The sequence below is a fragment of the Onychomys torridus genome, chromosome 14 (genome assembly GCF_903995425.1).
Source record: "Onychomys torridus chromosome 14, mOncTor1.1, whole genome shotgun sequence".
NCBI lineage: Eukaryota > Metazoa > Chordata > Mammalia > Rodentia > Cricetidae > Onychomys > Onychomys torridus.
This window is the reverse complement of record NC_050456.1, coordinates 75,837,648-75,862,767: the sequence shown is the minus strand read 5'-3', so window position 1 is coordinate 75,862,767 and position 25,120 is coordinate 75,837,648. Positions and strand designations below refer to the sequence as shown.

Sequence of the window (25,120 nt, the reverse complement as noted above, 5' to 3'; positions counted from 1 at the left end):
CCAGAGACAGGGCAGTGGCTTCCCCAAGGTTATGTCCACATCAGAGCCAACACAAAGCCAGAAGTAGTTTTCCTAGTAACAATTTTTTCACCTCTTCCCTAAAAAACTCAGTAAAGGACACAAAATTAGTCTTAAATGAAGCTCAGACAGAATAAATTACACTAACCATCTCTTATCTTTATAGCTTACAAACCATTTTCATGTCACTTTGGGGGATTAAACTGCCCAATTTTCCAGGAGGATATACTAGTTTTCCTTTGTAGGTAGGGAAACTGAGTTTCAACTTGAGAAAGGTGGACCTCTCACCTGGGGTGATCAGACCTCTATTGGGCACTGCAGCTGGAGCAAGAGCCCAAGCCTCTTGATGCCAGTTTATCCTGTCACTTCTGCAAAGACCCTGGATGCAGTGAGAGATGCTCTCCCCAAGATGCAGCACTCAGCCCCCCTACCCCAGCCCCAGCAGTTGGGAATAGAGAAGAATCCCAGGAGGAGCAGGAAGGAGAGGGAAGAGCTCCATCACCTACAGGTCACTCTGCAAAGCACGGTGCAGTCACAGTGGCAGAAGCAGAAGCAGTGAAAGGTCCACTCCCTGCTGACCATTACGGGCAGGGCTCCTCGGCACAGTCTGCGAGGCGCCTTTCGCATCCTGGTCACTTACCTCCTCTTCCTCAGCCGTCTGGCTGGTGCAGTGGTAACTGATATGCTGTCCTGCGGGCAAGTGGGCTTCAGTTTGTCAATCTTTAATGAAGCTTCCCAGCTAACCTATCAGAACCCTCCTGGCTACCTGATTCCAGCATGCTCCATGAGCCCTGAGGGACTGCAGACAGACCCCTTGTAGCAGCTCTGTTCATAGGCTTCAAGGATACCAGATGTCTGTCTGCAGGGACCTCCCATCCCAGCTTTCCTCTGACCCTGACGGAAGCAGGGTACATGTACAGGGAGAGAGGACAGGTGAGCAGAGAGATGAAATCCTGGGCACTGTGCAGCTTTGCCACTGGCTCTTGTCAGGTCCTCCTTAGGCCCCTTGTTCCTTTGTCACCAATCTATCTGCCTTCTCTCCTAACACGCTCCTGTCATCCTGAGCTTTTTCTAGTCTTCCCAGCTCCAAGGTGTGTGCAGGAGTGACTAAACTGTCAGCAAACACTCACCACTCACACAACACTGCCACCCTTACTGTCTCTGGGAGTGCCACTGCACACTCAGCCGTGCCTCAGTGCTGCCATGTCTGTGGTGGAGTGACGACGGTGTCTTCTGTGCTGTGCCCTGGTTCACAAAGCCTGGCTCTGCAGCTGTTGCAGCTGTTTCTTCGGGGTGTGCCATGAGCACTACCTTCCAGAGCAGAGCCGCTATGAGGGCTACAGACACCTTGCTGTCAGCTATGGTACGAGACAGGCAAAACAGTGACAGCAAGGTCCATGGAACAGCAACGGGAGGTGTCACCAGACCCTGAGATGTGATACATCATGGCTCTGTCTACTCTAGCTGCTCCTGCTCCTTGGGGGCTGTGCGTGGGTAGTTTTAACTGTCAACTTGACACAACCCACAACCACCTGAGAAAAAGTCTTGCAGGGGTCCAGAGAAGAGAAAGCTAGTTGAGAGCAAGCAAGGATGCATTTATTTGCTCTTCACTCTTGAACGTGGCTGTGACTAGCTGCTTAAGTTCCTGCTCCGATGTCCCTGAAGGGATGGTATGTAAATTCTGGAAGCCAAACCAACCCCTTTCTCCCCTGGGTTGTTTCTGGCCAGGATGTTTCATAATAGCAGCAAAATGAAACTAGAGCAGGGGTGTCAAGGTTGACTGGGTGGGTGGCACTGTTTGGAGATGGCTGGTGTTCCTGAATCCCCCAGTAAACACACTGGTCTATGCTGGACATAGATGGAGCCAGTTGGTACCTCTCTCTAGGCTGAACACATGTTGCTCTATGACCCCTGGGGAGAAGTAACACAATAGCAGCTCTCTACACTTCACCTTCTTTTACTACTCAGGAGGCCAAGGCAGTTGCTTCCTTTTCTCTCCTCCTTCACTGTGGGCCTCTCTGAGTGGTCTAATTCAATGCTTGTTATCAATAGTGTGGACTGTTGATCAATCAACCTCCCCTGTACCGCAGCACCCCAGGGTAGGGTCTGGCATAACACACAGGGTACCCACATTCTATATGGGATACCAAACAAAGTTAGCAGTGTTTACAAGAGATGTCTATTTCCCCACATGGACTGTGGTTTCTCCTGAAAACTGTAAATGCATGTTCTCTGGCACGTCTGTATCTGTGGTGATATTTTGTTCATTCATTAACAAATAAATCTTACGTGAAGATCAGAGTGCAGAGCTAGCCACTAGAGGCCAGTACTTAATCTCAGTACTGGGAGGTAGAAACAGGAAGTGTTATGGCTGGGCAGAGAGAGGAAGTGATAAGGCGTGGTGAAGACAGGAGCTTGGCCCCTTTCAGGCTGAAGATTCAGTATTGGTAAGAAGTCTCTCTAGTGGCTTACTCCTTTACTGACCTTTCAGCATTTACCCTGAAATGTTTCAGTAAAAACCCTGGCTCTGGGTTTCTATTATTGAGATCAATTAGGATTCACATATATATGAATGAATATATATATATATATATATGTGTGTGTGTGTGTGTGTGTGTGTGTGTGTGTGTGTGTGTGTGTGTATGTGTATACATATATATATACACACACACAGACACACACATTATATATATATACATACATATATGTATATATATATATATATATGTACACACACACACACACACACACACACACACACATATATATATATATATATATATATCTTATGTTATCACTTGGAGGACTTCCTATCAGCCTCCCACTGGCCTCTTCTCAAGCTTGCCTCCTTAAGCCTGTGTTCACAGGTTGAAGATCAGAAAGTATGGAACTTTTTCTCAGTGTTCCTTGCACAGGGAACTATGAAGACTACATGATGCTTCTCATGGGAAACACGCAGTCTGGGACCTGAGGTCTCTTAGATTTCTGACTTAGCTTTGCTGGTTACATGGCGCTGCTCATGGCTGGCTGCTGCCTGCAGTGGCCATGCCTACGGAGGAGCATGCTGGAGGAAAGTCATGAGCCACGGTTACCTTTTTAGAACTTTATTGAGAGAGGGAGAGAGGGAGAGAGGGAGAGAGGGAGAGAGACAGAGAGACGCGCATGGAGGGAAGAGAGTGGAGAGAGAAAGGGAGGCACACTGAGGTTCCTCCCGCCTTTTAGGCTGGGCCACCTCCTAGGCTGATGACATAATCAAGGACAGAACCCTTACAAGCTTCTCACCACCTCTTCTCACCAGTGACCCTACTTGGATCAGACAGCTAAGCCCATGGAACTCCTCCCTTCTCTAATGTATGGACTCCCTGGAGTTGCTCCTCATAGTGATACCTGTTCCCTCTGTGCTTCTCTGGAGCAGCATGCAGATATGCCAAGTACATACGCCTATTTTTAAAGACTAGGTCTTGAATTCATGATCTCCTTGCTTTGGCCTCATGAGTCCTGAGCTCCTGAGTTAAGTGGCAGGATTGCAGGTGTGTACTACCATATTCAGCAAAAATATGTATGCTTTTTTCCTGAAGTTTTGTTTTTATTTTATGCATATGAGTGTTTCCTGCATTTAGTCTGTGCACCAAGTAACAGGAAGGCCAGAAATGGGCTCTGGACCCTGAATCAAGCCCTTGCATTTCTGGGGAATAGTAGGAGACCAGTATGTCTAGATAAACACAAGGTGGAGTAAGGAGAGGCAGTTCAGAAAGGCAGCCAGGACTAGAGCACGCAAACCCTGTAACGGCTTGGACTTCATTCTGAGTGAACACTGATGGCCCTGAGAGCTCTGATTGAAGCAGCAGCTCAGGTTGTACCTAACTGGAAAGATCTGCTTGCTGTGTGGAAAAGAAACTCAAGTGGGCTACATGCAGGAATAGTCAAATTGGCTGGGTGGGTGTCATAAAACCCACTTGTTTTAAATGAATGGAAAGATGGATGAATGTAGGCAGCAGACAAGCAGGTGGGCACAGGGCCTCATAATCACATACCCTATCCACTCTAGAAAGCTAAGGTTGCATCTCAACTTCAGGACTTGGCTTTCCAAGCCCTGGGGATGGCTATTTACTACTATTTGAGTTGGCTCTTCTCATACAAGAGTTGAAGTTGGCAAAAAGATAATTGTGAAATTATTATTGCTGTGGGTTTTTTTTTTTTTGAGACAAAGATTCATTACGTAGCCCAAGATGGTGTTAAACTTGAAGCAATCCTCCTGCTTGGCCTCCCAAGTGCTAGGATTACGGGTGTGTATTACCACACCAGGTATGGAGTTATTCTGTATGAAAGAGATTATACATGCTGAGAGAAAAAGAAAGTGGACATAAAAGAATTCCCCACTTACTCTAGCATCTCTGCCCACAAAGATGGGCCAAGTGAAGTGTTCTTAATTAGCCCCTGATAAAGGTGGGAGGGGCTGCAGGACCGGGAGGAACACAGGCAAACTTCCAACTACAGCGGGTTATCATTAGACAGTGTGCTAGCTGCCACGCAAGCAGAGTCTCTTTGGGAGGCAGTATGATAGGCAAAGCCCTGGACTGAAAACTGAAGTCTCTCTCACTAGTGTAGCATTTAGCAGAGTGTGGAGTGCTGTGAACCTTTGCTTCCTCATTCTTAAAGTAGAGGCAACAGTTCCTAACATCTCTTTATAGGATCCAGGAGATACTATGAAGACACACAGGGAGGCTAGGATGTACCATGACAGTGTGGAAAGGGAGGGTTTTTCCTTTCTGTAAAGAGCTTATGACAGTCCCAGGGCTGTCACACCAGCAATGTGAGATCCAAAGGGACCAGGGCTCCATCCTGTCTCCCTTACCATAACTTGAGCCTCAAAAAGGCAATGGTGTCTATTTTATTACCTCCCCTCTCTTTCTCTCTATCTCTCTCTCTCAACTGTTTATTTGTTTGTTTGTTTGTTTGTTTATTATTTATTTATATGTATGTATATATGCATGTATGGAAGTCAGAGCACAACTTTCAGGAGTTGGTTCTTTCATTCCACCATTGTGGGTCCTGAACTCTGGTTGTCAGGCTTGGTAGCAAGCACCTTTATCAATTAAGCCATCTCACCAGCCCGTGTCCACTTTAAAGATAAGGAAACAGACTTGGCATGGGGGTATGGGGATGGATTGCTGTAGGTGCACAGTTGCTAAGGATAGCAGTGTGTGGAGCAGATGTAGGCGGCTGGGCAGAGCAGGGTCTCCTGCCTCTAGTCTACGTCACTCCTGCCAACTGCCTGTGTTGATCATAGGGATCTCACCTTACCTGGCTGCTCTGAGTCCCAGGGACAGGAGTGCATCAGGTGGCTGTGCTCTGGCTCACTGGCTCACAAATTCTCATTGGGTATGTGGTGTTTCTGGAGCCTGAAGCCCCAAAGGCATTGTGCTGCCATCAGTGTTAAGGAAGTGACCTGGTAGTGGAGAAGGAAACAGCTTTCTCTTCTGGGATGTAAACTGCAGATGAGCCAGCAGCACTTTAAAGGACAAGGCCACATCAGGAGGATTGTGAGATGCTCAGAGACCCAAGGTTCCCATGAAGGATCCAAGGTTCCCTAGAGTCCAGGCACAGCCTCTCCTCAGATCTTGATGTAAACTCCCAAGCCACCAACCCGCTTCCCACAGAGACCGTGTCCCATCCTCCTGTGGGCCCCAGTGACTATCAGCACGGTCACTTGAGTGACAGTGGGGATCCCTGCTTTGTAAGGAGAGGGATTTCCAGATGCTGGAGTGATTTTCAGGTGACAACGAACTTGTATAATGTCTCAAGCTGCCCTCACACCCCTGTGACAACCCATTTCACAGATAGAGAAACAGTCTTAGAAAGGGTAAGTGACTTCACAAGGGCTGGCGAACTCACAGATCAGCACTAGGGGAAACAGGAATGCTAAACTCACAGGGCTGTTCCTTCAAAGGGAGGGATACACAACTTGTTATCCAACCACAAGTTTGGGAGCAGATGTGGTTAACAGCCTGATAACCTTAGCGATGTCTGTGTCCTCCCCAGGCCTTTTTCATGAGCTTGTCTATAGAACCTAGCATTATGGAAGGTGTCACATGGAGTCAATCTATAGAACCCATCTTTTGTTTTGCTTTGGTTTTTGTTTGTTTGTTTTTCTGAGACAGGGTTTCTCTGTGTTGTTTTGGTGCCTGTCCTGGATCTTGCTCTGTGGCCTCGAACTCACAGAGATCCACCTGGCTCTGTCTCCAGGGTGCTGGGATTAAAGGCTTGCGCCACCACTGCCCAGCTAGAACCCATCTTTATGGAAGGTGTCACGTGTACTTTACAAAGAATTTTGATGTAGTCATATCTTAAGCTTTATTGTGTATAAGGGATTGAGTTAGTTATCACCAGGAAAGTTTACATCAAATTGTGCTGGGCTTAAATATGCCTAAACTAAATTATTCTAAGTCAGACTCCTGAAGTTTGAACCAACACCAGCTACTTAGTCGTGAGTGATGGAACTACTTTCTTATCTCCACAGATTGTTACTCTGCAGGCCATGGTGGTCACAGAGACCCACACACTGTCCAGGTCTGCATCCAAAGCTCCTTTTGCAGCACATACACCTCATGGCCACAGTCACAGGTCCTTCACCAAGGCCGATGGTAGGATGGTGTGCTTCTTGGTTTGGGGTGGTGCTCAGCAGGCCAAGGTGACGGGTGCGATTTCTGTGTGAGACAATTCCATTGACCATGTCCCTCAATCACAGATAGCACCCCTCACCTTGAGCCCAGTTTCACGGGTGGCAAACGGTGCTGATGATTCAGAAGCTTCATTGTGGTCTTCAGAAGAGGATAGTGAGGCAGGGAATATGGAGTATGTGTGCAAGGTGCACAGAATGACACAGGAACACCTGGTGAACTTGTTCACTCACTCACTCACTCACTCATACACAAACCACAAACACATGGCAATCTCTTTAGGATGCAAATAAATACAGATATGGAAGGCAAGGTGCTTGCTCCAAAGGAACTCATAGCCTCACCAAGCCACTCAAGAGTTCTGGCCAATGGAATGGCAGCAGTGTGTTCTAGCTAGGGGAAGGATCCGAGGTTCTCTGGGCATCTGGCCTGGCTTCACAGACAGCAATGGAAAAGAGAAGTCACCAGCAGGAGAGCACTGGGCCAAGCCATGAAGTCAATCAAGGCAGAGTGAGTGCACTGTGGAGGGATGTGCAGACAACTTAAGAAGCACTGGCAGTCAGGTCACATGGATGGTTGGCCCTCTTCTGGAAGGTGAAGTAAAGGCTAACTTGTTAGGTCTGTCCTCACACTGCAGGAGAGGGACAGGAAATGTATGGGGCCGAGGGGGCTGGTAGGAGACCATAAGATAGCAGAGTTCTTCTCCTGGGACACAGCCCAGCACCTGAAGCTGAGTTGAGGACTAGAGGTTAGTAAATGAAATCCAGATCTACATCTCTTGGTCCTGGCTTGCTCCCCAAGCCTGGTCAAGTTGTACTGAGGGCTCCTACACCAGATAGCATGCTAGATTTGTTTGTTTGTTTTTCAAAACAGGGTTTCTCTGTGTAGCTCAGGCTGGTCTCGAACTTGGAGATCCGCCTGTGTCAGCCTCCCAAGTGCTGGGATTAAGGGCGTGTGCCACCACTGCTGGTAAGTCACCGAATCATGCTGGATTTGAGAAATCTAGGGATAAAAAGGGCAGACCATTTTTAAATTTCCAAACCTGACTGAACCCATGAGCTGTGCCTAAGTGATGCTGCCAAGATAGAAGCAAAAAATACAGCCCCATGGGGCACACTGGGGAGAGTGAGGAAGTAAGGGATTCTGAATGTGTCAGGCAAGGAAGGAAGGAGACGGGGCGGGAGGAGGGAGGGCACCGCAGGAGCGAAATGTGGCAAGTGACATGCAGACTGCAGGTTTGGAGAATGTTACAGGGAGCCTGCTTCACCTGATGACATGGGTGGACAAGCACAAAGGTCCAACTTCTACAGTGTGGCCACTAGGGGGCAGGGCCGAGGGGATGAGGCAGGAGATGGGAACAAAGCCTGGGTGAGAGTGTGACCTTGGTCCCACCAAGCCCAAAAGGCATACAGCTAACAGCCCCACAAAAAGTTCAGTGATCTATTTCTTTGGTGGGGAGGGGAGGGAGTTTAATAATTTCCAGGAAAAAAAAAGGGTTGTGTGAAGCAAAACTAGGGCTGACTTCATGAAGCTCTGAGATATAAGATTTCTCCCAGGTTCTCAGTAAGGAAACAAAACTATGCCCACTCACAGGCCTGAATGGTGTCATTCACAAAATGTGTGGCTAGACATTCCTTTGGCAGGCTCTTTCCCCTGGCGCCAAGCAGGTTGCAGCCAGTGGGCCACTAAGCACTGAATAAGGACATTGCATGGGGGTGGGAATGAGGTGATTGGAAAATCTGGGAAAACATTTGTTATCTGCCCCAGGACGGTCAGATCTTAATAGTCATGATAGTATAACATCAAGCCACATATGAGAAAGACATACCATTATGTTCTGAGAGACCGCTTTACATCACTTCAAGTGGCCCAATGTGGATTTCCACTAAGCTGAGAGATTTCTCCCTTTCTTTCTTCAGAGTCCCACTACAGAACATCAGTAAAGCAGAACTATTTTGGTTATTTCAAGGTGAGATCCTGGGTTAGTTTTCTGGCCCTGGTACTCCTCAGACAACTAGTCTGAAATCTGCCAAATCCAACACCAAACCTGCAATCTTGCCCTTACTGGTCATCTTCCTGCTCCACCCCCTGCCCCTTTATAAACCAGATCTAACATCTGAGCTTTCCCAGGCTGCAGCTTCTGGTATCAGGTTCATGCTTTGAAAGGAGCCGTCTATTTCCACAGTGAGCTTGCACATACCTTCATGGCTAACCCCTAACTTCAGGCTAAGGCTATTCTGCTCAGCTTGTCTTTAAAACTCCTGTTATTAGAATTTTTACCTCCATGATCTCATTTCTGATAGGTAACATATTTCCAGATGGGAAACTGAGGCTCAAGTCTTGCCCAAAGTCTAATGGCCTATCAGCAACAGCAGGGCTGCTCCCCTGTGAATTCAATTTTACACTGTTGTTGTAGACACTGTGACTCAGGCTCATGGGGGCAAGAGTCTTCCCAGGATGTCCAAAGGAAGAGTTCTAAGTTCTGGATATGGTAGTCTGCCTCTCAGAAGTGTCTGTGGGCCCTGCACTATACCGACTGGGAAAGTCTAGACAGTCTTCACTAGCCAAGAGCCACAAGGGAAAAAAAGCCCTGTGCTTGCCTAATTTCCAAAGCCCCACTCTGACCCGAGACTCCAGGAAGAAAGGGCATTTCAGAGCCAGATTGCCTGGGATAATGGGAGAACCCTTTGGTATGGACCTAGCTTTAATCTACTGTGGGAGCCTTAACCGTGTTAGATGCTAGTCTGTCACCCACAAAATGTAAACTTGAGGCAGGTAAGCATGGAATAGTTTAGTAGCCTGTGATCCTATTTGGTTTTGGTTTATGCACACCTCTCTTGCAGTAATGCAGTTGGGCAGCCTAGCTCTTCACCTGCTTATACTATGCATATATCCCCTCTCTTAACAACGTCCTAAACCCTCAGAACCCCCTCAGATCCCCACCTGCATGACATCGGATTGCTTGTACCCCGCTCTCTAAACAGTGGTATAAGTTTCTCCACCATGTGCAATTATCAAACTTAAGAGTTTCTATACAGTGTATTCCTAATGTACCCAGGTAGGTAGGAAAAACAGAAGAGTTAATCTGGTCTGAACTGGTTTTGACTGCATAAAGCAAAATTGTCTAAGTACTCTTTTAGGAAGAACCACCTATTTAGTATCTTATGGCAATGTATAATTGGGTACATATATCACATCATTAAAATCAGATGCATTATGAGAAGAGCCATACACAGTAGAAAAATGATTCTATGATTTACTCTATCAATCAAAACAGAACCACCTAAACTACACCCCTTAGTAACCAGTTCTTCCTTTGCTTGAACCCCACTGAGGAAGCCTCAAACAATAACTGGGCCCCGAGTGTCCCCTCACACTCATGTGGCCTGCTGTCAGTGATGAGAGTGTTACTCCTCTTTAAACTGCACTATGGCTTTGTTCCAGATAAGTTATCTTGCTATTTTTTGCACATCTGTATGAGCCCTGATTGTCAGTCAGATAAGAGGCCAAGAACTTGGAAACACCTGGCCCAGACCCTGTCCACTGATAACAAACTTGGCTTCATGACATGAAAGGCTTCCCCAGTTCCAACTCAGAATGCCCCATCTAGGGCTGGCCATCTGCCTTTGGAAACATCAGCTGAAGTTTGAGGGAAGGAGGCAAAGTCCCATCATCTAGGTGCCTGCTTCAAGCACCATCCTGGCCCTGCTCCCTGCAGTAACATTATTACAAGACATCTGTGGTGAGCTTTGAGAGAACCAAAGTCATCTGAGAGAATGCTGGATGTAGGGACTTAGGGTGGGGGAATAGCCCTTAAGGACATCTGTTTGGCACAAGGCATCTTACACCATAGTCAGGTCACATAACCACCACTGGTGCACAGCATTATGACCATCTGCAGATGCAGCGACATGCTCAGGACCCAAGCAGCAAAACAGAATTTGAGTCAAGGTAGCCTGGTTCTTCCCACCATGCTCTTCTCTTCTGATACCTGCTATCTTAGCAAGGATTTCTATTGCTGTTAAGAGATCCATGACCATGGCAACTCTTACAAAGGAAAACATTTAATTGAGGTGGCAGCTTACAGTTTCAGAGGTTTAGCCCATTATCATCATGGCAGGGAGCATGGTGGCTGGGAATATGGTGGCATGCAGGCAGACATGATGCTGGCTATATCCACATCAGTCAACAGGAAGTGATCTGGGACACTGGGCATGGCTTGAACATATATGAGACCTCAAAGCCCACCTCCACGGCGACACACTTCCTAATGATACCCCTTCCTATGGGGGCCATTTTGTTTCAAGCCATACCTGCTGTCTTGGGAGAAATGGAAAAGCAATGTTCTTTTTCACCCTGTCTGTTTTCTTTTCAGAGTCAAGTTAGTAAGTGGTTGGGACCAAGTGTTCACCACAGTTCCTCCCTTTGAGACTCAGTTTTCCCCACTGTGGGATGGGGCCCTGCTAAGTAACAGTGAAATGAAACCACAGGTATGAAACAGGGAAGGAGTCTGATTTTACACAGCTTCCAGGCCAAGCAGTTCTCCAGCCTCTCAGAATCAAAGCTCTTCTCTATAACCAACATTTTGAAATGTCTCTTGTATTACCCTGAAATGCAGTTCAGGGATTATACAATTGCTCCACATAGATAAGAAAAATCTGGGTAGCACCCTAAGTGTTCTGTAAGGGAGGCAGGGAAGTGATCTATAATAAAGCGTCCACCGCATATGTAAAAGGTCAGACACACCTACAGCAGAAGACAGAACCAGAGAGCTGCTTGCACCTGCCCACAGACTCTGAGGAAACGTGGCTGCCACAGATGGATTTGCTACAGGGAAGTCATCGGGATGACAAAAATAACACTGCTACAATGCTACAGACAGGGTTTTCCAAAACAGACAACAACTCTCAGTAAAGCTACAAACAGAATCAAACAGTTTTCTTTTGATATATGCCATAGTTAGATTCCTAGAAAATTTAGTATATTCTAGAACTGTTTAAAAATAGATTTTTCTTTTCTTAAAACAAAGTTCTGGCTCAAAAAATTAAAAATCTGTTTTCTACCTTCATGCATTTGATGGGACAGGTGAAGCAACTCTTTTTTTTTTTTTTTTTTTCCCCTCCCTGAGACAGGGTTTCTTTGTGTAACTCTGACTGTCCTGGAACTCACTTTGTAAGCCAGGCTGGCCTTGAACTCAGAGAGATATGCTTGTCTCTGCCTCCTGAGTGCTGGGATTAATGGTGTGTGCCACCACACCCCTGGTTTGAAGCTTCATGTATAGGCTTGATTTGTCTACTACATCACTAAATACCTTTCTGTTTCCATGCTTTCCCTATGAAATAATCTTTACCTACACCAACCCTACCATTTCAGAGTCTAGAACACCAGTGAAGATAAAGAAACAAATAAAACCCTGAGCTCTGCAGTGCAGCAGTGGAGCTGGGTTAGAACTATGAGCTCTGCAGTGCAGCAGTGGAGCTGGGTTAGAACCCTGCCTCCTGACTCAAAGGACTCTTGATACTGGACTCTTCCTACTGACTCAAGTGAATTAGCTGGCTCCCATAAGATCACTAGGAGTGGCACTATTAGGAAATGTGCCTTTGTTGGAGTAGATTTACAATGAAAAGGAGCAAGCTGAGCAAGGAAAAACACAAAACGTACAATTTGAGAAGAAGAGCACCAAGACATAGACTGGAGCTGAGTCCTGTGTTCAAGGAGATAAATAGATTGAGAAATGGAATGAAGGGAGTGGCAACCTCAGGGCCAGATCCCACCTAGATGATGTTCCAATTTGTGAAAAGGAATTAAAGAAAAGCTTAGAGCCAGGTGTGGTGGTACACACCTTTAATACCAGCAGTGGGAAGGCAGAGGCTGGCAGATCTCTGAGTTTGAGGCCAGCCTGGTCTACAGATCCAGTTTCAGGGCAGCCAAGATTAGGTAGTGAAGAAAACCATTGAAAACAGAAAGTTGATGAGGATGTAATTGAACAAGGGGGCCAAGTTCCAGCCCCAGTAAGCAGCAGAACTTGGAAGCTTTGGCCATGTGGTTCTGGCTTTAGAGTTAAGGAGTGACGAAGGAAAGCACTGAAGCCAGGCCATTTAATGAAGCTGTGAAGTTGAAGCCTAGATTGCCTTGGAGACTATAAGACGTTGGAGATGACAGAGTTGTGGGATACCTGTCAAGGAAAGCTGCTAACAGGGAAGTGGAACCAGCGCAAGAGAAAAAAGTGAGTTGCAGTCAACAAAGCTGAAAGGAGTTGGAGATCTGAAGACAGCTTTGACATCAGACATGGAGATGCAGAGTCTGGAGTTTGCCCAGCTAGTTTTTGGTCTTGCTTTGGTCCAGTATTTCCTCACTATGCTCCCTTCCCTATGTTTTAGAACAGTAATGAATATCCTGTGCTATTATATGTTGGAAGTATGTGATCTGTTTTTTTTATTTTTATTTTATAGAGTATTATAATTAAGAGATTGTATGAATCTCAGAAGAGACTTTGAACTTTGGACTTTTAAACATTGTTGAGACTGTGATACATATGGAGACTTTTGAAGTTGGACTAAATGTATTTTGCGTTATGATAATGTTACAAGCTTATGGGGGCCAGAGAGTGGAATGTGGTAATTTGAATGTAATTAGCCCCCACAGTCTCATAGGGAGTAGCACTATTAGAAGGTATGCCTTTGTTGGAGTAAATGTGGCCTTGTTGGGGGAAGTGTGTCACTGTGAGGGCAGGTTTTGAGGTCTCCTATGTACAAGATACACCCAGTGTCTCAGTTCACTTCCTATTCCCTTTGTATCAGGATGTAGGAACTCTCAGCTCCTTCTTCAGCACCATGTAGCACCATAATAATGGACTAAACCTGTGAAAATGTATGCTACCCCAACTAAATGTTTCTCCTTTATAAGAGTTGCTATGGTCATGGTGTCTCTTCACAGCGATAGAAACTCTAACTAACTGTCTCCCTGCTGCTGGAGGATGTCTGAGGTACAGAGGGAAACAGCAAGATAGAGTGTAGAAGAACAGTGGTCAATGCCTCTCTTTGATTGGGGGCTAGACAGATGAACAATGCAGGCAGAGACAGTTTGGTGCTTTCTGGAAGTGGTATCAGCAGTTCAACAGTCAGCAACAAGGCAGACATTGACCCTAAAGTTCACCTCGTTCTCCTGCAAGGAACTGGAATGATGGCATGAGCCAGGCTTGCTGTCCTACCTGAGATCTGATCCTCAATATAAGCCCACCAGCAGCTGCAGCATAGGCACAGCTCACCAACTTGGATTTGTACCTTCCCTGACCCCTGGAAGCTGCAGAAGCAGAGGATTTCAAACAGAAGACCTAACCTTCACTCTCAACTCCACACAAGATTTGGCCTCACACACCTTTTTTGGATGCTAAAACCCTTTCTAAAAAATTGTGTATCACAGTAGCTGTCTTGGTTGTCCTAAGTGCTTTAAAGTGTAAGAAAATACTTCTGGGGTTGGGGATTTAGCTCAGTGGTAGAGTGCTTGCCTAGCAAGCATAAGGCGCTGGGTTCAATCCTCAGCTCAAAAAAAGAAAGAAAGAAAGAAAGAAAGAAAGAAAGAAAGAAAGAAAGAAAGAAAAGAAAAGAAAAAGAAAATACTTCTGTAGCCCAATTAGGTGTTCTTGGGGGTTCCTGGGCCCTCATCTCAACTAGGCTTCTTGGTTGGTGAGAACCATTTCTCAAGAAGAGCAGGGAAGGGCCACCTGGATAAGCAGCCTGAGGGTGGAAATGTAGGCTTTGAAGAGAAAACCTAAGTATTAACTATTTCCATAATCATTACATGCCCCTAGGCCAAAGAAGTTTCCCTCCCTAAGTCCCACCTGATCCTAAGTACCATCTGTGGCCATTACACCATGCCTTGTCACAGAGTACCCAGGAAAGCTGGCTCACATGGTCTGTGGGGAATGCTCTGTAGATTAGCAGTAGACACAGATGGCAGCCACCACAGCTAGGCTATAGCACTGTTTCCACTAGTTGGGGCTTCCAGAGCAATCCACACAGAGAGCTTGACTTCCTTAACACTGAAAGGAGCAGCATTAGAAGCAGATAGCTCTTCCCACCTCAGATGACTTCTAGATGTCAACATTTGTAGAAAAAGACTTAGTAAGCCAGGGACTGAAACCTGTGCCCCCTCAGGACAATTCCTGAATTCAGAGCTGTGTCTGAGACCTGTGAGAGCTTCAGCTAGCTCTAACATGCCTTACCTCTTCATAGGCAATGGGAAACACCTGGCTCTGTTACTGTTACTTTAGCTATTTTATACCTGCTAAATTGACTTTATTTCCCTGGATTAGGCCTGAAGTTAAAGACTGGGCATCCAAAACTCACTAAAACAAGAAGCTAGATCCAGTAGGTACCTGGTAAAAAACATCAGCAAAGCAGATCTGTCAAGAGTCAAATGCTTGAGAATCTCTTCCATGGAGAATTCAGACAGTAAAAAAAAATACTACTCTGCTGTACTTTGTCCTCTTCCAGAATAATGTGAAGAAGCCCGAGTTAATGGTGGTTTTCAGGCCAGACATGGAGGTGCAGGCCTGTAATCCTACCACTTAGGAAAATGAGATAGGGAGATTGTAAGTCTGAGGTAAGGCTAGGCTACATAGAAAAATCTTGTCTTCAAAACAGAACAAAACACCTAAACAAAGCTGGGTAAGCTAGCGCTCACTTATAATTCTAGTATTCCAGAAGCTAAGGAAGGAAGATCAAAGGTTTAAGGTCATCTGCTGTGGATATTGCTCTGTATGTTGTGAATATGTTGCTCTGATTGGTTAATAAATAAAGTGCTGATTGGCCAGTAGCCAGGCAGGAAGTATAGGCGGGACAAAGAGAGAGGAGAATTCTGGGGACAGGAAGGCTGAGTTAGGAGTCGCCAGCCAGACACAGAGGAAGCAAGATGTAAAGGCAGAACTGAGAAAAAGGTACCTACCAAGCCACAGTGGCTAAACATAAATAAGAATTATGGGTTAATTTAAGTGCAAGAGCTAGTCAGTGGTAGCTTGAGCTAATGGCCGAGAAGTTTTAATTAATATAAGCCCCTGTGTGTTTACTTGGTGCAGGACTACGGAAGCCGGGTGGGACCAGGAAAACTTCAGCTACAGTCATCCTTGGCTATAGAGGACCCTGTCCAAAAACAACAAAACTAAACAAGATCAAACAAAAACAAGCTAGCACATCCCACTGTGGAGAGACAGAAGTGAATAAAATAAATCTTTTGAGGCACACATGTTTGCTTTTTAACATCCAGAAAACAGAACTGTGAAAACAACTTGGTCCCAGCATTGAGTTTCAGCAGTTATGGGATTTCTGGGCAGTTACTTTCTCTCTGAGTTTTGGATCCCTGGTCCAGACAGCAGGGAGGGTGTCTGAGATACCATTTCTCAGGGATGTGGTGAGAGATAACTAAGAGCTTGAAGACACAAAAACATGTTCTGGTATTAAGGGGTGGGAGTGGGAATATTGCTTACTTTAAGATGGAACAGCAAAGTAGCCTGTGACTGCAGGCCTGGAAGGATCCCAAGTCCACACCAGTGTCTGTCCACATATTGAGGGGTAGGAAAAGCTGGGCAAGACCCACCTGTAGAGACAGAGGTCTACAGGAACCCCTAGAAGGTCACAGGAACTAGACAAGTGCCATACAAGACAAGATTCCCAAGGGAGAATGAAAGGGGTATGTCTATTTATGAGGCTGCTGGATGCCACCATAGGCCCTGAATCCTGCACGACTTTGGGACTCAAGATGTCATGCTACAAACAACTATACAATCCACACAACTTGGGCCATCAGTTGTATACAGAGCAAACAACTGTATAATCGTAAGTTCAAAATCTGTCAAAACAACTCTGCAGTATGGAGAAAACTGTGAGGCTACTGAAGCCTTTGGGTCAAGAGTGCCTTTCTTTCAGGTTTGGTAAGTACTGGGTAGTTACACGTTAGCACTGTAGACACCTGCTTCAGATTTGTGCATGATCATTAAGGAGGCTTATACATCAGTTGCTGAGAAAGTTCAGTCCTCAGCAGCCACTATCAACTGCTAACTGTATCCACACACCCAAACTGGCAGGCTCCATTCCAACCTCAACAAGAATGCTCATTCAATCCATTGGGGATGTGGGCCTGAGTTTGAACTGACACCATGTGACCCCAATAAGCTCTTCCCTCGTGATAGTTCATGACTACCATCTGAAAACAAGGGCGACAGGGACTGTCTGTGGGGCCACGGTGACTACAGTAAAAGCTGTTTTTATTTAAGCACTTGCTTTGAAAGGATTTGGTATCTAACAAAAACATTTCTCTTCCCTTTTAATAGTTCCAGTCAGGAAATACACACATGGAGGGCCTTGGCTAGACAGGAACGTGCTAATGAAAATGGCCCCCACAGGCTCATGTTTGAATGATTGGTTTCTAGTTGGTGAAACTATTTTGGGACTCATTAGGAGGTGTGCTGTTGCTGAAGAAGTATGTCACTAGGGGTGGGATTTGCGATTTCAACAGCCAATACCATTCCCAGTAAGTGCTCCAGCCACCCTATCACTATTCTCCAGTGCCATGCCTGCCTGTCTGTTGCCATGCTCCCTCACTCCCATCATGATGGTCATGGACTCTCACCCTCTGAAACGGTAAGCCTATAAACTCTTTCTTCTTCTATAAGCTGCCTTGGTCATGGTGTCTTAGCACAGCAGGAGAAAACACACATGACTCACAGAACTGTACTCCATATAGTTTTATTAGCTCACAAAATCTCTTGAAGTGTTTAAGCTGGGCTCCAAAGCACCAATGTCAGGCTCAATATATGTTTAAATGTCATTTCCCTTTAGCAGCATGGGCACCTGTCTCCTTACTTCTGAGTTTTGGTAGTGGTGGTAACAGAAGTGGTGGTAGCTGTGGGCAGTAGCAACAGCAGGGACATAATACATATGCTAATATCAAGAGATGACAACCATCTAGCTCATTTAAATGTAAAAGCAACTCTCCATGGTTGCATTTGTAGGCAGGGACCCTGAGGCCCAGGAACCTCCAGTAAGTTGCTCAATGGTTTCTTGACTGGAATGCAGCAAGCCAGAGCTCAAACCAAGAAAAGTAGCTCCAAGCCTGGCCCACCACCACTGTGCTCCACCACCACCATGCTCCACCAAGGTTAAGATGCCTGCCAACTGTAGGACCATGTTTGAAACTAGCAATACACCCTTTGGGAAGGCTCATCTGCAGTTGCAAAGCTGCCCAAAGCTGCCAGCAGTTTGGCACTCTGCTATAACCAACTGCTCTGCTCAGGTGCTTTTGCTAGTCCCATTCCCAAGCCTCACGAGGTCCAATTTGCCACCTTCCAGTTTCATCTAGCTGCTGTGTACTGCACCCAGGCCCCAGATATACTGCATTGTGGTTTTTTGTTTGTTTGTTTTTGGGTTTTTGGTTTGTTTGTTTTTTGACACATGCAAGCTCTTCCACCTCCACCTCTGTCTGCAACAGCAGCTCCCCTCTCAACACACCCTGTTTAGAGTAATCCTTGTTCCTCTGAGCTTTGACTCACACATCACCACTGCTGTCAGGACCTCCCTTACAGCCCAGATGGGCAGTTACTTGTTTCCTGTTGTAGTCCCCAAGTACTTTGCATATATTTTATTCCAGCACTCACTGTAGGACATTAAAGTTGGCTATTTATGAATCTGTGAACTCTAAATTAAATTCGAAAGTGCCTTGAGGTTAGGACTCTGTTTACTTCTTATCTACTCTGCCTAGCCAGTTTCTGGTCAGGTGTGTGCTCTGGGACATAGCAGTAGGATGGCCCACATAAAACGTGTCTCACGGAGGGCTGCAGGAACACATTAGTACAAACCTGCATTTCACAAATGGCACATTATTCCCTCTTCTTTATTCTTAGTCATTACTGTGAACCTCAAGTAACAGGTTTTTGAGGCTCTACATCATGTCAATAAATGAAGTAGTATGTCAGGACACAATCAGAACTGGGACACAGACAGAACAAGAAAGTCTCAGTCTCCAGCAAAGACAAACCCTGCTTACCTCCTTCTTGGGAATTCATGATGTTCAGAGCAAAGAGCATTGCATTGGAGAAAGTGGTTGCCTCTTCCTTACTTGCAAAGTTTAAGCCATAGACCTGACGGGCATCTCGCCACTGGTGGAAGGTGGGTGTTGCCTGATTGTACTTCAGCCCTTTCACGATTGAATAATTGATCACAACCTGGAGGAGGAAAGAGGGAAATACGTGTAAATAAATAAAATGTAAGAGAGCTGGAGGGAGCTGCCATGGGGCAAAGATACTGTATCCTTTCATTCACAGAGGTCGGGGTGGGGGACGAGGTTCACAGAAGGAAAAGGATGATCAGGCATGTCAGACCATAAGTGGACAGCTGAAAAACTTGTTTCACTTAACTAGGTCTGAGCTGGGGGTCAGATTCCCTGGTTGGGTTCTGGTCCCTGACTCTTGGCTGTGCCACTGAGGGGGTCAATGGTGTTTTCTGAGGCTCAGTTTCTCTAACAATAAGATGCAAATACTAATGCTGCCTTCCTGACCTTGTGGGGATTCTGACAAGACCTCGTGGTGCCAGCTATCTTAGCTACGCTCTACCCATATCTTCTAGATACGAAGCTCCTTAAGGGTAACAGTCTTCTGCAGTTAGGTCTCAATTTCCCACTACCCTCAGCAGAGTGTTCAGAATTTATAATAAACAAGTTCTATATTTCAAGGATGACTTGTAGAAATTCTATACTACCCACATACAGTCCCATTACTATTTTTGTTATTAATCAACCACCAGATATCAGAGGTGTCAGGTGCAATGTCAAGCCAGGCAGAGAAAGAGACAGAGAAGGCAGACATTCAGGGGGCCGTGGCCAGCAGAGACTCAACAGCAGGTCTACTGGCTTCTAGATGTTTGCTCTTCTAGACACTGAAAGGGAAAGATTTCAGGTGGTCTAGTAAGTGTCCGTGAAGTCAGTGTTGATACCACTCTAGGCTGCAGCCATCACTTAGCTGCAGCTGATCTTCCGGCTAAGAGTCGTCTTGCCTGTGAAGTGGGAAGAATAGAGTAATGGTTTGTTGTTTTCCTTAACTGCTCATATTGCTGTGCTACTGGATCAGGAAAAGCCAGAGGACAGCAGTTATAGACATCTAGAATAGCATCATCCTAGCTCTCCCGCACATGCAAGGTGGACTTAGGTCCATGTATAATGAAATGAACATGTGAAGTAAGTCATTGGACACATGTACTAAGGAGAAGAGTTGCAATCATTTCACAACTTACCTGCTACATAGCAACAGGTAGGTATTTTGGCTAATATCTATATACAAGTTCCTGAGTAGGAGCAGACTTACACATGTGTACTGATAAGCAGAAGACCCGAGCTGGGGATTCACTAGTTTAGTTTTACACTACCGAAAAAAGGCTCAAGCTTTTGTGGAATGTATGTATGAGATGCACTGCCAAGTGAGCATGGTTAAAATAGCTCTTAAGGTTAGAGCGGTAGTTTTCAACCTGTGGTTCATGACCCCTTGGGAGGTTGTTGAAATAACTCTTTCACAGGGGTCACACAAAACCATCAGAAAACACAGATATTTACATCATGATTCACAACAAGAGCAAAATTACAGTTATGAAGTAACAATAAAAAATTTTTATGGTTGGGAGTCACCACAACATGAGGAACTGTATTAAAAGATCACAGTGTTTGGAAGGTTAAGAACCATTGGGTTAGAGGATAGAGTCTCGCACAGAATCAGGGAGCTAAGAACCTATTCCATCTGTCCCAGTCAACCTACAGCAGATGCTCTGTGTTCAATTTTCCCTCTATAGTTTTGATGGACATAAAGGAGAAAGTTGTTTAGGAGAAGCCTGGAAGCAACAGCACACTGGGGCTGGTTGAGAGAGGACAAATGAAGACTGCCTGGGGCGATGCCCTGGGTGAGTGAGGCTTCCAAAGCCATGAGGTGAGATGGCTGGCTGCATTCTCAGAAGGAGGAAAACAATACCCATCCCAGGTACAAAGAGTATGGCTAGCACAGATGCTGGCAAGAACTCACAGGGATTTTAGGAATTCTCTTTATAGTTGGGAAATCCGGACCAGGGGAAACAAGTGACTTGTACAAAGTTACACAGTAAACTAATGGGAGAGCTGGAAGAGTCTGTAGAGGGACTCCATACTGAGGCTCCCTGCCAGCAAAACGAGTTAACATTGTTCTCTAATTTCTGCTGGCCTGGCTTTGACCTCTGGAGCCTTCTGGATTGGTTCTAGCTGCACAGGGTCTTAAGACCTTATACTGGCAGGGTGCACTGGCACTTTCCTGGAGGATACATCTCTCTTATGGAAGTTCTCTTGGTTCTGTATCTCCTGAAGCTCTTGGGTCTGGTATTTCTGTTGTTGCTATCCCTGGAGCCTAAAGGCTGCTTTCTACTATCTACAATTAATCTAACAGTCTACAACTGCTTTGAAGACATGGTGGTTCTCAGTATAAGGAATGAGCAGAGGATTGAGCCAAAGCACTGAATCCTGTTTGTTCCTTTTTAGCCAAGCGACTGTGGGTAGATTCCATCAAATGCAAAGTGAAGACAACAGTATGAATAATATATCACCTAAGATACAACATGTGAAGATAAAACACTCTTATAAGCCAAACTACCAGAGAAACACCAACATTTTAAAATTTATTTTCACAACTTCTAAACTGACCTCTTATAAAGCAGAGTCCCACAAAGTGTGCCTTGAATACATGAGATGATGATGCACAGCTAATATGTCACTTGATCAAAGACAGAGGAAAGCCTAATATTCTCCAACTGCCAGATAGGCTTTACTGGTGGCATCTAAAATCTTAGTGCCCACTTGGGAGCTCCATTCCTTTGCTTGTTCCACTTAGAGCATTTGTGTCACTGTGTGGCCACTGTGGGATGGTACAGCTTCCTTCTGATACCCCTTTCTGAGCAGTGACCCCAGGGATAACTATCATCTAACTTTTCTCATCCGTTAACTCTTGCCATTCTTGCACTAGAAATGGATTCATACGGCCTATGGCCTCATTTCCGGCTCCTTCTATTTAACATAATGTCTGTGAAAATCCATTTATCTTCCTGCCCCCGTGCCTAGACAGGGTCTTGCGACACAGCCCAGGCTGGTCTGGAACTTGCTATGGAGCATGAGGTTCAAACTCATGAACCTTATGTCCTTTCCTCTCTAGTCATGGAATTTCAGGCGTGCACCACCACTATGGGCTACACATCCTACTTTAACTGCAAATAACTTCTTCATGTTCTTGTTGATGAGCATCTGAATTGGTCTCTAGTCCTTGGCTATTTTGCTCTACGAATATTTTTATTTGTAGCACATACAAGCTCTTGCTTCTTTGCCATATATCCGGAAGGGAGAGGTATGCTGTGTGCATTCAGGTTTAGTAGCCTTGGTCAGAAGGTTTCTCAGGGAGATGGTACCAATTTCCACTCTCCTGAGCTATATATGAGAGATGCACTTGGCCATAAATACTCAGAATTGTTTGGCTTCTGAACTGCACCCTTGGGTTGTGTGGAGTGCTTACCCCAGGGTGGTTTCCACAGTGTTTCCCCAAAAATAATGGCTGAGCACATCCCTCACATGTGCCACACTGTTTGCCACATTGTCAGCTTGTCACTTCTGTCCACTGCTCTTCGGGAAGTCCTTGTTCAAGCCATTTTCTTTTTAAGAGTTATTTTTCAGCTTTGCATGTATCCTTCCTGATTGAATCAGCCAATTATATATTTGGGGGGGCAGTATTCTCTCCTATACCTTGCCTTTCTATTCTCTTAGTGTACTGTAAGGAAACTCCCTAGTGTTAATGAAGTTCATCCATAATCTGTCCTCTATAGCTAATGCTTTTCTTCAATTTTTTAAGATTTATTTATTTTATATGCTTTCCTTGCATGTATATGTGTGTACCATATGAATGTGTAGTGCCAGTGGAGTGTTATCATATACCCTACAACTGGATTTTCAAATGGTTGAGAGCCATGAGGGTGCTGGGAACTGAATCTGGGTCCTCTACAACAACAGCAAGTGCTCTTAACTACTGAGCCATCTCTCCAGTCCCTAGTTACTGCTTCTTACTGTCTGGTCAAGAATCTCTGTTTTTCTTAAAGTCATGAGAAAAAGTTCCTGTACTTTCCTCTCAAAGGTTTATTGGTTTCTGAGCCCCTCTCCCGTGCTCTTTCAAGATGGAGCCTTGCTACATTGCCTAGGCTAGCCCTGGAGTCTTAGTCTGAAGCAGTCCTCCGACCTCAGCTACTGTTTGCCTTTAATGTGCAGCTACTGTTTGCCTTTAATGCTCAGGCTGGAAAAATTCTCAAGTATGGTGTACAAATAGTTTACACAGACTGACCTGAGGTTATTTATTGAAAAGAACATCTTTTCCTTGCTGGACATAAAGACACCTTGTCATAAGTCAAGGGACAATTGTGTGTGGCTTTACATAGCCTTTCCTTAATTTATGAGTCTGTTAGTTGATCCTAATGCCAGTATCTCCCTGCCTCAATTACTGCAGCTTTATAGTAAGGCTTGAAATATGACAGTGTAAGGCCCCACCTTGGTTTTCAAGATGATCTCAGCTCTTTTAGAGCCTATACATTTTCATATGAATCTTAGAAGCAAACTACTAGTTTCTATAAAACACTTGCTGGAATTTTAAGTGGGTGAGATTTTGAAGAAGTGACATCTAATAATACCCCAGCCTCAGTTCATGAATGAGGTCAGTTTCCTAGCAGCTTGGCTGCTCGAGTCCTCTCAGACACCTTAACAGCTTCTAGTGTATGGAAGGTATGCAGCTGCAGTGAGAGCTGTTCCAAAGCCTTTGAAATTCTCTGATGAGCTTTCAAATGTCATTTGAAACAGTTTAATTTTATAGTTATTTATTGCTAATATATTAAAAAAAATACAGGTGTCTACCAAACTCATTTAGCATAACAATATGTTAATACATTTTATAGTAATTATAGTACCATAACAGTTTGTAGGCAATTCGGACTCTCTTCACTATTTAAAAATGTTTATTGCATTTATTTGTGTGCATATGTGTGTATGCAGGGGCATATACATGTGTGTGCCATGGAATGAGCATGGAGGTGAGAGGACCAATGGGAATCAGCTCTTTCCCCTCCCTGTAGATTCTGGGGACTGAACTCAAGTCACCAGGTTTGGCAGCAAGCACCTTTACCTGCTGAGCCATCTTGTTGATGCTTCTCTACACTATTAGATATCTGACAGGAAAGATAAGTTTCTTCTCTTTTCCTTGTCTTGTTCTGGAATGTAGGACAAGCACAGTGAGTAGAGGTTTTGTTGTCTACAGATACTATGTGCCGAATTATCTTTCCCAGTTTCCTCTTCATTCTTATCAGGAAGGGACACTGAGTTTTACTAAATACCTTTTCTAATACAGTTCCCCCTTGATAACTTTGCATTCCTGTAATAAATCATATCACTGTCAGGAATTAAAAAAAAACATTAATTCTTTGTTCAGATACCTCTGTTCACTAAAATGAATGGCTTGTGGTTTTCTGTTTTGTGATGTTCTAATCATGGTAACAGGCCCAAGCAGGATCCGTCCTCTCGCCTCTGGGTGCTATGTAAGTCTAGCACTGTTTCCCCTCAAATGCATAAGAGTTCACTGGGTGGCCACCTGCACCTGCAGTCCCCTTTGTGAGAAGGTTACACTTGGAATTATAGACTAAATGGCTTTAGTCTATAAAATGATTTAGTGTTTCTATTACTCTCATGTTCGCTTTGGCAGCTTTTAAGGCACTTAGCCATAAACACTCTACCTCATTTAAGCTGCCTTACTTCCCCACATATTGATTTTTAATGTTTATAGGGTGATAGTAATACTACCCTTTTGATTTCTGATGTTCACAATTTGTATTTTTCTTTAAAAAAATCACTTGTCTACTCTTATTATGAGTTTATTAATTTTATTTTTAGAGGACCAACACTTTGCTTCAAAGAACCAAGATATTTTACTTTCTTTCATCATTAATCCACTTCATATTGTTAGGGTTTTTAAATTTTCATTAAAAAATATTTTTATGTATTTGCTTGTATGTGTGTGAATACTGCATGTATATAGGAGGTCAGAGGAGGGTGTTGTGCTGGATTCTTTGATGCTGGTTGTAAGCTGCTTGATGTAGGTACTGGGAACAGAACTCAGGTTCTCTGCAAGAGCAGCAAACACTGAATGTCTGAGCCATCTCTCCAGACCCAGTTAGTTAAAAAAAAATTATGGTTTTCTCCCTCCTACTTTTGTTGGATTTAACTATTTCCCTAGCTTCCTGAGATAAAAAGCACAGACCACCAATTTTAATCATTCTTTCAAAATATATATATCTATAACACAAAATTTCTCCTGTGTACTCATAAGCTTTGCTGATCTTCAG

At 44.8% G+C, this 25,120-nt stretch overlaps 1 protein-coding gene across 4 annotated transcripts in view; it reads right to left on the bottom strand.

Annotated features, from left to right (window-relative positions):
• Positions 1-25,120, bottom strand: part of Evl (Enah/Vasp-like) — a 150,765-nt gene that overhangs the window by 22,702 nt on the left and 102,943 nt on the right. For all 4 annotated transcript variants that reach the window (XM_036205990.1, XM_036205991.1, XM_036205988.1 and 1 more), the window contains exon 3: positions 18,738-18,915. In XM_036205990.1, the coding sequence (XP_036061883.1) occupies positions 18,738-18,915 (178 nt within the window). The remainder of the gene's footprint in view (positions 1-18,737; positions 18,916-25,120) is intronic.